The 17,265-nt window shown below is 35.1% G+C and overlaps 2 protein-coding genes and 1 pseudogene across 2 annotated transcripts; all 3 read right to left on the minus strand.

Annotated features, from left to right (window-relative positions):
- Positions 1-2,336: 2,336 nt before the first annotated feature.
- On the minus strand, positions 2,337-3,299 carry LOC145603124 (geranylgeranyl pyrophosphate synthase, chloroplastic-like; annotated as a pseudogene).
- Positions 3,300-4,202: 903 nt separating this feature from the next.
- On the minus strand, positions 4,203-11,156 carry LOC145603123 (dolichyl-diphosphooligosaccharide--protein glycosyltransferase 48 kDa subunit-like). The gene is made up of 13 exons (XM_081659253.1): positions 10,779-11,156; positions 10,490-10,629; positions 9,966-10,091; positions 9,795-9,848; positions 9,582-9,695; positions 7,186-7,241; positions 7,059-7,100; positions 5,682-5,757; positions 5,512-5,583; positions 5,304-5,429; positions 5,093-5,197; positions 4,654-4,737; positions 4,203-4,563 (listed from the first exon to the last, which is right to left on the minus strand). Exons 1-13 carry the CDS (start codon positions 11,071-11,073, stop codon positions 4,516-4,518), a joined length of 1,338 nt encoding a protein of 445 aa, XP_081515379.1. The 5' UTR covers positions 11,074-11,156; the 3' UTR covers positions 4,203-4,515.
- A 613-nt stretch (positions 11,157-11,769) lies between these two features.
- LOC145602394 (uncharacterized) lies at positions 11,770-16,271 on the minus strand. The gene is made up of 4 exons (XM_081658588.1): positions 15,900-16,271; positions 13,464-14,072; positions 12,939-13,114; positions 11,770-12,640 (listed from the first exon to the last, which is right to left on the minus strand). The coding sequence occupies exons 1-4, from the start codon at positions 15,902-15,904 to the stop codon at positions 12,012-12,014; spliced, it is 1,419 nt and encodes a 472-aa protein (XP_081514714.1). The 5' UTR covers positions 15,905-16,271; the 3' UTR covers positions 11,770-12,011.
- Positions 16,272-17,265: the final 994 nt, after the last annotated feature.

Consider the following 17,265-nt stretch of genomic DNA (forward strand, 5'->3'; position numbering starts at 1 on the left):
CTTGCAACAAAGAGAAGGTAAACATAATAAGGTCTTGGTATATTATTAGGCAATTTAATTAATTTTTGTATCTTATTGTATGATACTAGTATTTCAGAAGTGTTGTTACAATCAAACTTAAGAACTATTATTCAGTTATAAATTTATAATCGATTGATGGTGCAAAGTAGGTAAAAGGTGAGGTGGTATGGTGAGAGAGATGATGGGTAGAACACACCTCAAACGAAGATACATTTATAAGCTTAGTATTTCAACTAGTAAAAGATGAAGATTGCCTATTGTGAATCTTTATGTGTTATCAATGTGAAACGATGAATATCAATAATTATCTATAAAATATTCTTTAAAATATAGATATTTACAAGGTAACATTAAGATGATACATATTAGATTGTACAAGAATACATTTATTTTTGTTACAGAGAATGTATCACTAATATCAATATTGATATTAATATTAATGAAAATCACCGCCAAAAAATAGAAATGAAAATAATATATGCAAATAGCGTAAAAAACTAGTAAAAAAATATAACCAAGGAGAGTACACTATGTTTCCTCGAGAAAAAAAAAAAAAATCTACTTCCTATCTTGTAAATACTGAAAATATTGTAAGGGTTGAGATCAGATCAATCTGTTAGAAGTTCATTTTAGGTGTTTATCATAAAGGAAAAGGGAAAAAAAAAAAAAAAAAAAGTATACACTATGTTGACATGTTGTAGGTAGTGGGACTAATCGGACAATGAGTATCGATGACATAATTAATTTAGACGAAATGAATGATAGGTCTAGACAATTACATAATCACGTTTTCTTGGCCTATATTGTGTTTTGTGGAGTTTGTGTACCCATGTACGAGAATTTATTAGAGTTCCAACGGTTGCTTGCAAGTACACGTGTTGAGATTTCTCATGAGTTATCACATCTTTTGGGATAGGGGTGCTAGCGAGATGAGAGCTACTCGATGTTTGGCATGGTCAAAACTTGGACAAAGCTCAATTCAACCACTCAAGCGGACTTTGACTCGAATTTGAGTTCGGCTCTAAATCTTAATAAGCTAAAATTATGCTATCTTTAAATCGATTTTTAGTTAAAATAATATGATTAAAACAGATAAATTTAAAACTAGATCGAACAAATGAAAATAAAGCCCAAGCCTAGCTCAAGCTCGAGCTTATTCGAGTCTAGCTTATTGAGTCGAGTTAAGCTTATGTCTCAAGATTTTGAGCTCATCTAAGCTGGAGCCGAGCTAGTGTCAAGCTCGAGCTGCGCCCAGTTTTCACAAATTCAACAAGTTTCGAGCTCGAGAGGTCACGAGTATCAAGCTCAAGTCGAGCCTAGAGAGGCTTGTCCTATCTCAACTCGACAACATCCCTTTTTTGGGATATCATGATAGATATAAAGTATTCTGTATTTACTCACAAAGTGAAACAAAAATTAAAATGATGTACAATAAAAATTAACAAAAAAAAAAAAAATTGTTATATCATTAAGCTTTTGTTGATACATTTTATTTTATACTAAGGGCATGTTCACATTTTACTGAATTGAGCTGAACTGATTGGAACTGAACTGAACTGAATTGAGCTGAAATGAATATTTTATAAGAGAGAGAAATTAAAAGCTGAACTGAATTGAACTGATTGGAGCTGAACTGAACTGAAATTAAGTAAATGTGAACAGGCCCTAAAATAAGACAAACAAATCATAAAGCAACATTTGTGAACCCCACATTGATTTGTTTGTCTTATAGTATGATATATTAATTGATGATTAATTAATAACTAAATAGGGATTTTTATGACCCATTTTGTATCACTACACTTCTCCCTTTTTTTTGTTTTTGTTTTTGTTTTTTAAAATTAAACGAAGTAAAATCAGCTTTATTAGACTTGTCACAATTTCAAAAACTAGCCGCAATTAAAGAGCAAATCACTTTTTTTTAGAGTATTGTCTTTAGTTTTTCAAAAATCAGAAAATAAAAAATGAAAACTAACATGTCCTTAAATGTATTCCGTATTATGTACGCAACACCTTTTATAGTTGCACCCACGATTATTTTTTATTTTATTTTATTTTTTATTTTATTTTTTCTTGCTCATTTTTAGATTTTTAAATGAGCAAAAAATATTATTAAATGAGCAAAAAAAATTTCTTAGGTGCAAGGTGCACCAGTACGGTGTATATTAATTTTTTTTACTACGTAGGAGTATTATTTACGGGGTGATTAGATAGGAACTCCTAGCAATAATATTTGTCATATTTAAGGCAACTTTTCTTGGTAGCAATACATATACCACATGACAACTATACTTTGTACATATACCACATGACATTCAGTTTTGCCTATAAGCAATATAATCAGCAAGAGCAATCAATGGTTTCGCCTTCTCTAGATCAAACCCAACAAGCTGTTCTTTAGCCTCTTTAAGCAACCTCTCAGCATACTCCCTTGATTTCTCAATCCCCATTAACTTAGGGAATGTTATCTTATCTGCCACGAAATCTTTTCCCGCCGTTTTCCCCAATTCCTCAGACGATTTAGTTATATCCAATATATCATCCACAACCTGAAACAACAATCCAATTCTTGTGGCAAACTTCCTTAATTTTGCCACCTTCTCCTCGCTTGCACCCCCGACAATGGCTCCAAGAACAACTGCCCCCTCAAGGAGTTTAGCAGTCTTATGAATGTGTATAAACTCAAGTTGCTCCAGGCTGACATCGACTGCACCTTCAGAGTCGATGTCACTTGTCCTGCCACGAGCCCTTCAGCCCCGATAACCCTGGCCAGTTCCCCTACTGCTCGAACAATCTGTCGAGAGGGGACCTGGTCCAGCGGGGTAGCAGTAACCAGGTGCTCAAAGGTGAGGGACAGTAGCGAGTCCCCTGCTAAGACAGCGACATCCTCACCAAACACTTTGTGATTGGTGGGTTTACCCCTGCGAAGGTCGTCATTGTCCATGCAGGGGAGATCATCATGAATCAAAGACATTGTGTGAATCATCTCCACCGCGCATGCTGCAGGCATCGCAGTGGATTCATTGCCACCTACGAGCTCACAGGCAGCAATGCAAAGAACAGGGCGAACCCTTTTTCCTCCTGCAAGGAGAGAATATCTCATAACCTTATAAATTTTTTCAGGGTGCTTTACTTTCACCGCCATATCCAATGCTTTGTGCACCGATTTCATTTTCCCACCATATACTTCTCGAAATTAAAAGGAGTTGCTAAAGAATGTTTTCAGGTGGGTTAATTGCAGTTTTTTGCTTTGTGAGAACTGCAGAGAATGTAGACATTTTTTATCTGAGTTTTTTTGTTGAGGAGATAAAAATGAAGTCAAAAAATGATGAGAAGAAGATAATAATAATGATGATAAGTGTTTCTGCCATATTTATAGTCAGTTTTTATTTATTATTTTATTCTAATGGATGATCTGGATGTGGACTTAGAAGCAAGAACAGAACATGTCTAAAACTAATTGCCAAGACATAGAGTAATACTACAATTACTCATTATTATTGAGATTCAGCGAAATTGAAGTTGAAATTGAATATAAAAAATGTAATCTATACATGTGAACCTCATTATATACATATACAATGAAATTCAAGTTGAAATTCAAATTGATTATGTACATTATATTTTAATTTGTACATGTTTTTTTTTTTTTTTAGTTTTAATGAAGGTATGAAAAATAAACATTAGAAATTTTAAATAGTACATGTGAAGTATACAAAATACAATTATATACGAAGCATGTAGTTGCACATATTGGTGATTATGTTCCGTAGGTGTTCGTGTTGCAATGATTTTATGAGTTATACTTCATACGATGTATCATTTATGACATCATGGTAGATTTTATAATAACTAGGTTGGTTAACGCATGCGATCACGCGATGTCATAGCTAGCCGTGTCCAGGGAGCTCTTTCCATTGGTCCTTATGCCACAAATTTAGTTGTTGACATTTTAAGGAAAAAAATTATTACTTATTTTTTTTCATAGATTAACTTTGAATTCTTAGACTTCTTCCACTTTAATAATGTCTATCTTTTCATTATAACTGAGATATAATGTAAGATAATTAAGATTAAAAACCATTGGAGAAGAGATTATAAGTATCCTAAAAGCAGGGATGCCATCTCATCAGGAGCGTACCTCATATATCAATTTCAAGCTGCAAGGACCCCAAGAGCACTTAAATACAAATGCATCTGTAATAAATTTAACTCAGATCAACTCAAATGCTCTTACATCAGCCTCTTTCAGGTATCTTCAAACTATCTTTAATAAGCTATTACTAATTACCTCAGCTAGCTATAATGGATTTCTGGACCTACAATGCTTAAATTACCTCACCAATGGCTTCTTAATTTGTCAAAACATCATGGTAATTGCGAATGTCGGAAAGCTTCAGATATTGAAGGTAACAAAATCATGAACTGATCCTCGCAGCAAAGACTGTAATCTCAAATAAGGGAATACCCCCAGTGACAGCCTGAAGATGGGCTCTACTTATGGTACAGGTAAAGAATACTGAAGATAAAGAAGGCAGCCATCTGCAACCATTAGAAACAGGCATCAGTTTTACTTCTAAGTATTGCCATCTAGTTTATATAGATGTAACATGTAAGAAATTTTGAGGATACCGTAGAGAATGAAGCCCCATAGTAAGGAAAAGCCACTGGTAAAAATCTTTCATATTCGTCATGATTGTATGGACGTACTGGAATCTGCAGTTAACAATATTTTATTTGCTTTCAGTAAATGCAGGCATGCAGCACTAACAGCCACCACACTAATGCAGGAGGATGACTCAACACCCAGCGACAAATGATAACAAAGACATTCTTTTTTGTTCATATATAGTACTTCAATTATTGCAGCTACGTTATATCACTCTAATAATTCACCACAAAGCTAATGGGCTATAAATTATTAAAATAATACGAAGTATAAAAATTCCATATAGTCAATACACATCACAAGGCATTAGTCCAGGCCACTAAAAGATAATTCTCCTTCCCATTAAAAGAAAGGGCATATTAAATACTATAAAACTAATATGGATCACAAAAAGATGATCACCTGTTTCGCAAGAGACAAGCTTGTATAACCAAGTCTCTGATACTCAATCTTGAACTGAAAAACCCCATAAACATCTGGAACTTTGAATGATGTGTGATATAATCCCTGCTAAGCAAAAATATTAAAATACTGATAATTGAATATACGACAAAACCAACCAAATAAAGCTAATTTAAAGTCCAACAAAGCTGCGGATAATCCATGAGATTACCGTCTTATCTTTTGACAGGGTCTTCAACACATAGGGGCTCATCAGGTAGAACTGCAATTGCACATCATCAGCCACATAGGGCTCCCAGCTAGTTCCAGACCACTCGTATATCTCAACAGAGTATTCCTGAAACAAAGTCAACATTATGAGAGCCCGTTGGTTCCCTCCCAACCAGTTGAGGTGTAATAGCTAAAAAATTAAGCATTACCAGGTCATCCTTGATGCGATAGATGGAAGGTTCATTTGTTTCCCCAAGTTTATGATGTTTAACATTGACAGCCTAAATTAAGAGCAAATATTGTCACAAGTACAAAGGCAGTAACATATAAGCAAATAATCACTTCATGAGTCGTGACAGAGTAAATGCAGTTGGCCTACCTTTAGATGACCCCTCTCGTGGAATATCCATTTGCTTAACTCTGTTAAAAACTTCTCATTACCAGATTTTTCATACCTGTAGCATAAAAACCAAATCTTACACCTTGGCACATAAAATGTAGTTAGATTGTATCTAGATTACAAGCTAGAAACAGGGTGCATTTTTACTTTTACACGGCCAAGACCATGCAAATAAAGGTTCAAGTGCACTTAACATGTTCTAATTCTAGCCACGTCTTATATGGAAACTATCATGATGATTGTGAGGACCATTGCAACCACAGGTAGGGGATATAATCCCTTCAGTGTACAGAACCACCGGAGTAGAAAATAAAGATACTGGTAAATTTCAACCCCCGTGATGCACACCGAATGAAAACATTGTAGCATGCAAGTAGTAACCTCTAAGTCTATAACGGCAAATTTTTTTATCCTAACATACCAAAATGGTATGACAAGACCTTTATATAACAGAAAATAAGAACAGGAGAACGCCAAACTTGCATTTTCATTTCCTCTTTCTGATAAAGTCGCTCACTCCATTGCATATTTTACAAAGAATGAGAACTAACATCTCCAACAGACAAATTCAACTTGTGATAGCTAAACTCAAAAAAAAAAAATCTCATCACCAGAAGAAAAGAGAGAGGAAAATATAGCAGAAAGAATTTCACTGTTTTGTTTGTCTGCCACTAGCAAGTTACCAACACTGATGTATGAGTATTTCTTGATCTAATGCACATACACAAGCACTTCACTCTAAAAATGTTCAATTTTAAAAATTGAACATTTTTCTCTTCTTTTTTTGCTGCTCATATCATCAATGCTACAACCACTGCCCCATTAGTGCCCACTACATATATCCCGGTGACCCTTCAACAATTACAAGCAGGGGCTAATATATAATTATATACTACCTCCGTTTCTTTTTAGTTGACACGTATTCCTTTTTAGGAAGTTTCTTTTTAGTTGACACGTTTCCTTTTTGGGTAAATTTTTTACCTTATATTTATAAGCTACCCCACTTGCTTTTTCATTCTCTATCACTCTCTCCCCTCTCCTTAATATATGTGCCTAAATCTAAATCAAACGCGTCAACTAAATAGAACGGAGGAAGTACTTCGTATGGGACAACAACAACAAAACCTTAGTCCCAAAATGATTTGGAGTCGACTAACATGAATCGTCATAAGGAACCGTCCATAGAGGAAAAAGAGCATAGCTGCATAGCAAGATAATCGGCTAATATATATTGGACATTCTTTCAATTTCATGTTTAATCATTAACGCCTCAACAAAGACGGTGACTTAGAGGAAAAAATTGGATTCAACAACCAGTCAAAGCGCCAAGCAATAAGTTAATCGAGCAGGACTTACTTAAATGAGGTCCCAGCTTTTTGGACACTTGACCTGAGAAACCTGTATCAACCAAAAATAAAAATTATAATAAAACACGCACACAAGGGATTATATATAGAAGATCCTCAATGCAAAAACCACATACCGGTCACTAAACATATCCAAAGAGCCAGAAATCAGAACTCGAGCATTGTTTCTAGCCTGCAAGTTTGCATCAACAAGACGTGTAAATGTCGCTGATTGCAATATATTTTAACCAAGGCACATGTCAGGAAATGAATTACAGAAAAGGCAACTGAAATCACTAGACACATTAAGCACAAAAGAAATAGAGGAACACTCATGTGAATGCATCATGCACCTACTAGCTACAAACTGATATGCATAACATACAGATATCTAGGGTCGGTTAATAGGCTGTGCAACATCACAGGGACCTAAGTTGGTTGGGGCCTCCATATATATAGGATATATACACTTTGGAAAAAATTGCCAATTACTACAGCGAATTAAAAAAAGTTGTAAATTACTACCGTAAAAATTTTTAAAAATTTGATTTTACTACCAGACTCCACTTTAGACCATTTATGACCTAAAAGTTAAGCATTTAAACGACCAACAAATAAAATAAAATTCCCCTAACCCATGATTACCCAAGCTAAACTAAAACCCCCTTTCCTTACTTTCTCTCTCATAATTTCACTTTAACCCTCTAACCTTCAACTTGAAGAACACCACTCTACAAATTGGTGTCACGAATATTTTACTCTATAACGAATCATTTACTTTGCAAAATTGACAAGAAAATCGAGCTATGAAGGAAAAGGAGGGATCACTAAAGAAGGAGCACCGAAAAGAAACAATTTACAATTCCACACTAGAATTCGTTGATAGCTTATTTAAAAAAAAAATAATCACATATTATGCTTAATTAATAGCTAAAATCAAAGAAAAATACAAAAAGTTTATGTTAATTAACCAAAATCATAATCTATTAATCCTGAAATTCGAAAACCCTAGAATTCGAAAACTCTAGAATTCGAAAACCCTAAAGATGAATTTATTAGAGGCAAATTACATGTTCACTTGGAGCACTTAGAGGATAGATGGGAAAAATTAGTGTGAATTTGGAGCAAGAAGCTTGGAGGGTGTTTAACAATGGTGAAGATGAAAAGATTAGTTAGCTAGAGTAACTAACCATGGTTTAGGGATTTCATTTTTATTTTTTTTGGGTCGTTTAAATGGTTAACCAAGGGTTAAATGTGGGTTAAAGGAAAAAAAAGATGTCATAAATGGCCTTAAGTGGAATATGGTAGTAAAATCATTTTTTTTTAAAAACATTTTTATGGTAGTAATTCACAAGTTTTTTAATTTGCGGTAGAATTTTCAAAATGACATTAACACGCGGTAGTAATTGAAAATTTTTCCTACACTTTGTCAAGCTAAAAATCAGTTAGTTGTGGTTAAGTGGTAAGGTACAAACTCTTCCTTAATGAAAATTGCTGGCTCAATTCTCTCAAACCCCAATTTTCAATGGCCTTTATAAAAAGCTATTGATGTTTGGAGTACTATTTTTGGTTTTTGGCTACTAGATTGTGCTTTTGGACATATTGATAATGCAATAATGCATGATTATCAACACCATTCTCTATCAGTTAATACCTGTTTTTTATTTTTATTTTTTTCGCTAAAAGCTTATTAGAACATTTGTATCTGATTGGGTAATATTCATGAACGGTGTTTTTTACCTCCAATCGCAAATAATATGGTTATTTGAGTGTATGTTTTAGTTAATTTTACAAGCAAGCATAATTGTATAGTTCCTTCATATTGCTAACAAGTACTTTGATGAAACTTTTGCATTTAATGCCGTATCTTCATTTTTATTATACATTATACTGAAGGTTGAGCGTATATTATTTAAATTGCACAAGGCCTCCATCAAAATTGAGCCAATTTTGTAGATAATTGAAAGACAACAAGCATATTATTGGTGAAATGAATAACCTTGAGTATTAAGTTGAAAGCAGATACCAGAACATATAACTGAGCCATCCGTGTAGATAATTATAAGATAACTAGGGTATTATATGTTATTGGCCACCAAATGTACACATGTTTACCTAGTGAGCGGTTTAACCTTAACAACTTAACAAGAGCATCATAAAAAAAACCATCACCAAAGGTGAAGTTACATTGTTAAGAAACAGAACAGCAGATATTGACTAATGCAATTTTCAAGAATTAATATTGCATGCCATAACCAATAAAGCATATTCATGACGAAGATCTATGACCCTTCTACTTCTGGTCCATAACCCGGATTAAAGGGCTCAAAGTCGAGTTACATTATCATTCTATGATAAAAAAGGCTCATGCTAGTAGTACAAAATATGATTTATCAGAGAAAACTCACATCTACCCAACCAATAAAATAAGTTCTAAAGAGGCCATAATAGCATATTCACTACCGTAGCATATTATTTTCAGATGCAATGCAAACATGAAGAGAGGAAATGAAAGTGAGACAATATTTTGAACCTGGACAACTGAAACCAGGGAGATGGAAATGCCAGTCAAAGCTGGAGGTTTTGAAAGCTTGTGGTTTGGATTAGCAGAATATGCTGCCGGAGAAGCTGAGAGAACCTTCAATGCCTGATTTAAGAGTTAAACTTGTCAGAAACATGATGAAACATCACACCTTAGCTCTTAAACTTCAACAATGAACCACAACAAACAGATAACATCACTTACCAGACTACTAGCAGCATTTACTGAGTGTGCAATCCCCCTAAATAGCACAGGAGCCTAATAAAAAACGCCCGGTAACATTTAGATATGTATGCTATTGCAGTGCAATAATGGAATAACCAATGGACAATACATGCATTTATCAAAGAAAAAAAAATTGACTTGGAAACTGACCTCAATCTTCTCTCTCCCAAGAATCACATCAGAATTGATGAGATTATCACTAGCGATTAGTGTATGATCACCTTCAATTTCAGAGACCGAATAACTGGTGTGATCTACAACCACAGCTGCTGTATCCTATCCCAATTGATAGCCATTAAGATCAGTTTACTCCACTATTGATAGCCAATCATGAAAACCAAGCTAATCAATCCGTCTAATCAAACTCAAACTATAGATGAGTTGCAAAGCCAGTGCCATGCTTACCAAACACATATCAAAATTTTATGTTTCTCTAACCTCAAACAATTTCTCACTATATCCAAAGCTTAATCACCAAATTGAACAGAAATTTAGTCTTGTGAATGATAAATTTACCAATACTTAATCCTCATTTTGACAAAATTTGATACAGAACCAATGTCCTTAAAGTATACACAATGCACCACAAACAATTACTCAAGATATCCAACTTCTATGCATAAATTCGAAAATTGAACGAAAACCGAGTTATCCTAAGCTGCAGAAACACTTACATCCTCGAAATCAATACCACACTCTGAGGCAACATTACGGATAAAATCAGATGCATTGGCATTAGCAGCAACAATCAAATCATGTCCAGAATCAACGAACTCCAACACATCATTCAACTTCAACGATCCATCTCCAATACCTTCCACAACATATAACAAACATAAATCAATCTTCACGGTAAAATCGATAGCACAATGCACACGATACAACCGGTTGTACAATAGAAATTGCCGCGAAAACAATTGAATCAAACAAAATTGAGAGAAATTAGAGAAAATCTAAACTTACTATCAGCAAAAGGAGAGAAGAGAATGAGGCCGTCGTACAAGTAATGACCATAACGTTGAAGAGCGATTTTGCGATCATCTGAAAGCTTGAAATCTAGGTTATAACCACGAGATTGCAGAGAATTGAAGTAAATTGAGTGAGAAGATTTGTAGGACGCATCATCTAGAATGACGAGGATCTTTCGATCGGTCGGCTTGACTGGATCGAAGGCGGTTGAGAGTGAGAAGAGGAGAGAGAAAATGGTGAAGATGCAGAAGAGTTTCGCCATTGTTAGGGTTTTAAGTTTTGAATACATGCGCAGAGATCTGGAATAGAGAGGTTTTGGTTAAGTTGGAATAGAGAGCTTGACCGAGCTTGTGCTGGTCGTCTTCTCGGAGTGTAACTACCTAGCCCACTTACTGGTTCGAAGATTAGTGATTAGAAAATTAGCATTTGTTCTCTTTGTCACTCAGGGCCTGTTCACATTTACTTAATTTCACTTCAGTTCAGTTCAGCTCAGCTTCAATCAATTCAGTTCAGTTCAATTCAGCTCCAATCAATTCAGTTCAGCTCTTAATTTCCCTCTCTCATAAAATATTTATTTCAGCTCAATTCAGTTCAGTTCAATTTAGTTCAGCTCTAATCAGTTCATTTCAGTCCAGCTCCAATCAGTTCAGTTCAGCTCAGTTCAATAAATGTGATCAGACCCTTATACGAAGTATTTGTTATGGTATAAATTTTAAAAATCACTTGATTTGTGTTAATTACACAACATATTATGGGTCATGTGAATAATTTTGACATAATTGTATAGATAGATATAATAATTTGTATCTTTGTACATAGTATTATGAAGATTCGGACTTGTAATTTGATTAAGAAAATAATTAGGCAGTACCGCAGTAGCATTCAAACATTTCAAAATGTGTTATCTTATGATATTACTTGTATGAAACAATATAGTCCGTAGCATTTTTGTTGAGGTTATAACTGTTTTTTCTCTCTTATAGTAAAAAACAATAAAAACTTCACAAAGTTGTATAATAAATTGAGGCCTTGTAGGCCAATCAATTCAATTAGTGTACAAGAGGAGCATTTTACATTTTGTAGCTACTAGCTAAAGTGGTATCTAGTAGATATTTGCAGCCATTGCGGGCACCTCTAAACTCGTGTGGTGTAATTCTAGCAAAAAAAAAGCAGTATCCTTGAGTTGAAAATGCTAACATGACCTAGCTCTTAAGAACAACACATTCTTCAGAGAGAAGACTCCTTGTCAACTGCTGAACTAAGAGCAACTTCCTCCCTTAAACTAGCTAGCCTAGCCCTCTCACGGTCCTGCTTAAATACACAATACAACGGTGAATAAAACAAGCAGCATAAACCAAATGGGACTGCCATCATTGTGAGAAGTCCACGGGACAAAGCATAGGCCTCCTGGGTTGACCCACCACCAGGATGGACGGATTTTGGATCGTACCCATATATCTTCTCCGAGAGTATTCCAACCAGTGGTGCAGCAAAGGAAGAGAAGGAGCCCTCAAATGCACGATCAAAAGAATATATCATTGTTCTGTGCTTAGCAGGCACCACTTGAGAGAACATGGGTGCATTTGCAGCAGCTCCATTCCAGCTGATGATCAGGCCCATGAAGAATAGAGTGGTTCCATAAATATACCAACTGTTCACAGACTGAGGAATCACTGTGAGGAGGAACCATGAGAATGGGATGCCCATGGATGCACTGAACTGAGCGCACATTATTCTGCCCGAATAGGGGTAGAAACGTGTAATCCGGTCAGCAATTATCCCACCAAGGAGGGCACCACTTGCAGTTCCAAAAGCAAAAAGACTAAGGAGCCCTGCTGAAGAATTATGATCAAACCCTGGAGGCAACAAAGATAAATAAAGTCCTCGTTAGCTGCAGGTTCATCAGAACTAGTACTTGATTGTCCAGGGAAGTGGAATTCGTAAAGTCATTTAGTAAGCAAAAACAAAGGTGACACGGATAGAATAGTGAAGTAAGAAGGAAATATGTAAAATACTCTGTATATACTTCCTATTATAATTTCATGATTTCTATCAAAACCTTTGTTTTAAATTGTTGACAGATGTCATTAATATCATCAGAGATCCATCATGTAATTAGATTACAATACGGAGTTCTTATTAAAACATGCTCACCAATCAATTCGAACCACATGGTAAAAAACACCATGGCTGTCCATGGTAGTGAACCCATTAGGCCCTGCAAAACAATAACCCGAAATGTTTGAACCTTCATAACAGCTTTCATTGCTATCAATGACTCATTCCAAATGGATTTTGAACTTCCACCATATTTGCCAATCAAAGCATTCCTGCAGCAAATGAAACAGATATGAACTTCAAAAATTCAGACATGGAAGTTTATGAAGATAATATATACTGGTAATAAAATACTATGGTAGAATATGTCTCCTCGTTAATTACAAGTTCAAAGTACAATTATGAGAACATATTCTCATTCATGCCCCCCTGCACCCTCAGACTTAATAAAACAAATCTAGAAGCCACAAAAAAAAAAAAAAAAAAAAAAAAAAAGGGAACAAAGTCTCTCAAATGCAACAGAAATGACACCGAACAAAAAATTGCATGGATGTGATACAGGTGATTAAGAAGGCAGCAATGATAAATTGAAAATTCAAGAATTCAAGAAAGTAATGTTACCTATCAGAAGCTTCGGAAGAGGAAATCTTTCTCGGGTCTTCAACAAACAGGAAAACAAGTAAGCCAATCGTCATACTCAAACTAGCCATCATGATAAAAGCGACTCTCCAGCCAGGTACACCCCAGAATTCGTGACCAGCCATGACTGTCGCCACAACACCACCTCCAATTCCACCAAAACTACCAACAAAGCTAAGCAACCCAAAACCAGTCCCTCTTACACCTTCTAGGTAGCTATCAGCTATGAATGATTGGAGTGCTGGTATCACAATTGCTAGACCAAAACCATTGACAGCCCTCCAGAAAGCAACTTGCATAAATTGCTGGCTTACACCCACAGCTGCAGTAGATACTGCCCAAAAGAGGGTTCCCATTGCAAGTATTGATGGACGGTCATAGTTGATGACAAGTATCCCAGCCAAAGGGGATGCCAATCCTCGCACAAAGTTTCTGACAAATGTCAGATACCCCAGATCAGCAGGCCCAACATTAAAAGCTTGACTAACTTCCGTGTACACAGAAGGGAGTAGATTTTCATCAGCCTTTTCCATTACAGCAGCCATATTGATGAGAATAAGGGAGAGAGATATCCCAAATATCTTTCTTCCTCTGCAAACACAATCCAATTCTAGGATGTTACATAAGTCAAAGCATGAAAAAAAGAAAAATATATAAGACAACGAAGTGACAAGGGTATATATGTCACCAGGTATAATTGCATAACTGCAGAAGAACTAAGAACCAGCCACAGCAAGGATGAAAAAATGCTACATATTACCATGCTACAAACAACAGGAACTCAATGACCAATTTTTGCTTAGAATGAAAATGGGAAATAGGAAATTTACTACGTACTATATATTCTTTTTCTGCCTTCTCAATTACAGAGTAAGCAACAAACATAGGATAGATGCCAATGCCAGGTCTTGCAGCAACAGAAAATCATGCTAAATAGTACTGCACATTTTCTACAACAAATATACATATAACATAATGTAATAAGTCTAAAAACTTTATTAAATCCACTGTGATGCCAAGTTTATAATCAAGAGTGAGAACAAATTATGATATTCAGATAAGGGTATACCAAATCTATTTGGGCTGTTTCATGAGCTCAAGTTTGACTCAGTCAAAAACTTGACTTGAGTAAGGATAAAGGAGAGCATGAACTCGAATTCAAGTAGAGACTTTACAAAGCCAAGCTAAGCATATCTCAGCTTGACCCAAAAGAGTGGTAAGCAGCCAAACACCTTATAAAGGTTTGGTTGTAATTGTTTAATAAAATGTGTGGGGACTTAATACTTAAGCCCTGTAAAAGTAATCATTAATAAGGCTAAAGGGATACTCCTTTAATTGTCATATGGTTTTGGGATGAAAACTCCTTTAGTCTTATGAAGGTGGACTCTCTTTCCTAATGATGGGTGTGGCACAAACCCATATTTAACATGTATGAGAGCAACTACAACGCTGGGAATTAGCCCCATGAAAAGTCAAATGTGCTGTGATTCATATTCATCATATACATATACATATCTTCAAATTTAATAAAGCATTAAGCAATATGAGGTAATAAATTGATGCAGCTTGTTACTCCAGCTTGTATTTTAGCAGTTGAGAGGCTCAAAACCAAGCCAAATTAGGCCTAAGTCAATCTCACAATTCAGTCACTCCAATAAGCCCAATTTCCCAACATTAGTGTATATAGTAAACGAAATTGTTTTCATATTTTCCCAATCCCTCTTAATTTAGAATATACTCCTACAGGGCATTACAAGAACACCATTAATAACATTTGTGTCATTTCTATCCATTCCCATTTCCCCAATCATATAAACCATAAAACAAGCCATTAACTTTGTAAGAAATGTGACAAATTTATGTCATTTCTATTAATACCCATTGCCTAATCATATAAGCCATGAAACTCAACAAGCCATTAACTTTTACTTTGAAAAAAATGTTTTCCGAACATATAAAAAAAAAACACGTAACAATTAATTCCAGACAGAAAATCCAGTGTTAAATTATCATCATGTTAATAACATGTCTAGCGTTGAAGTAATTCTAATCTAACATTGACATACAGTACTTTAAAGTTTAAACTGTTTAAATTACTTTTTTTACACATCATCATGTGCATCACACTAAACATGTTTCCCTACATAATCTATCAGAAAGGCTAATCTAAAACACTGCTAACTGTATCACTATTTTCTCAATGCCGGATCAATAAACTACAAATAATTGAAAAAGGGTTTTTAAGTTGCCATACTAGCAGTCTAATCAGAACCCTACTGTCATACGTACAACGAGTAACGTGACAACTAAATCTAGTCTAGACGAAAAAAGTAAACGATTCAATAAATAACAGCAATATAATAGTGGGATTATATAAGAATATGAAAAAAATTGAAAGGATATGAGATTTAAACTTACTTCATGGTGCCCAGATAGGCAGTTATCTGGGAAACAAGAAAAATAGGTAAATGGAAATGGTGATGAAGAAACGATATGAAAAGGGGATCTAAGCAGTTCTTCTGAGACCTAAAAATTCAGTCGTTTTGAGGTCTCAACATGATGATTGTTGCGTAAATATTATTATCACCCATTAGATTTGAATTTGGGGAAAAGGAACAAGATTTGTTACACTATTTTTGGAAGGGTTTGTACTAGTTCATGATTGAAAGAAATGGAGTCATTGTGAAGTGTATTTTCTGGGATTTTTGATTGAAATTGAGAAAAGTCGTCGGAGTGGGAGGGGTTGAACCGTTGAATTGAATATCGTTATTAGTCGTTGCCCCGATAAGCGCGGTATTTGGGAGTTTATTGATGAACGCTACTTGCTTGTCTTATTTGATGAAACGAATTAGACTTCAGCATTGGTCGGACCTTACAACTACAAATCCTGAAGTCCATGTTTGGACATTAGGAATGGCAATGGATTGAACTCGAGTTGGAGGTGACAAAATCCAAATCCGGTCCACTTAGTAATCGTACCTTGAATTTAAATCCGAAGTCATTTGATCTAAGTCTAATTTGAGTCATCCGACTCCTTAAATAGGATATTGGACTAAATTCGGTTAATTTTTTGTTTGATACGAGTATTTAATTGCTTGTAATTTCTCCAATTAATTTCATTTCTTACTTCATCTTGGTTCTTAGAAAATTATAAAACTAGATGTAAAACATATATAGTATTTAAATTATAAATTATCTAACATATATTTGCTACTAAATCGGGCTCGAACTCGGTCGGACTTTCCATAGGATCCAAGTCCAATTCGCCTCTTATTCAAATTCAAATCTATTTAACCAGATTCGAATTTGAAAATTATTTTTTAACGAATTTGAATCGGACTTTATTCTCTAGATCTATTGTACTTTTTTCTTCTACTTCTTCCTCTTGTCTTCCATCACCTTCTTCCTCGGATATCCACCCATGGCCCACCTCAATCTTCTTCCTCCGATCCAAAACCACGACCCACCTCCGTCCACCTTCATCTTCGTCCTTTTCTTCCTCCTCTTCACCATATTTTCAATTTATCACTCGATACACCATTGAAGTAGCTCGAGATTTCCTTTCATGAAACACATCTTTCACCGTCATATTTTCGGCAGTAAAGTTAAACTAAAACCCTTAGAAAAATAGAGAAATATAGGGCATGGTTATGTTAATGTTATCCTCCTCCATTAAAGCCAATTGCTATGTTCGATTCTCCATAGAAGCTCTTCCAATTTTGCTTCAATACACTAATTTATTAAACAATTTTATAATTTTGATCCAACTTATTGGTTGAAATGA

The sequence above is a fragment of the Chenopodium album genome, chromosome 21 (assembly GCF_948465745.1).
Source record: "Chenopodium album chromosome 21, dcCheAlbu1.1, whole genome shotgun sequence".
In the NCBI taxonomy this organism is placed as follows: Eukaryota; Viridiplantae; Streptophyta; class Magnoliopsida; order Caryophyllales; family Amaranthaceae; genus Chenopodium; species Chenopodium album.

Coding starts and splice junctions, on each gene's coding strand:
- LOC145603123 (XM_081659253.1), bottom strand. CDS start 11,073: ATGTATTCAAAACTTAAAACCCTAACAATGGCGAAACTCTTCTGCATC. Junction 9,849..9,965: donor TTGGGAGAGAGAAGATTGAG/GTCAGTTTCCAA, acceptor GTTTTTTATTAG/GCTCCTGTGCTATTTAGGGG. Junction 7,242..9,581: donor CCCTGGTTTCAGTTGTCCAG/GTTCAAAATATT, acceptor GCAAACTTGCAG/GCTAGAAACAATGCTCGAGT.
- LOC145602394 (XM_081658588.1), bottom strand. Junction 13,115..13,463: donor TCTTCCGAAGCTTCTGATAG/GTAACATTACTT, acceptor CATTTGCTGCAG/GAATGCTTTGATTGGCAAAT. Junction 12,641..12,938: donor CATGTGGTTCGAATTGATTG/GTGAGCATGTTT, acceptor TGTTGCCTCCAG/GGTTTGATCATAATTCTTCA.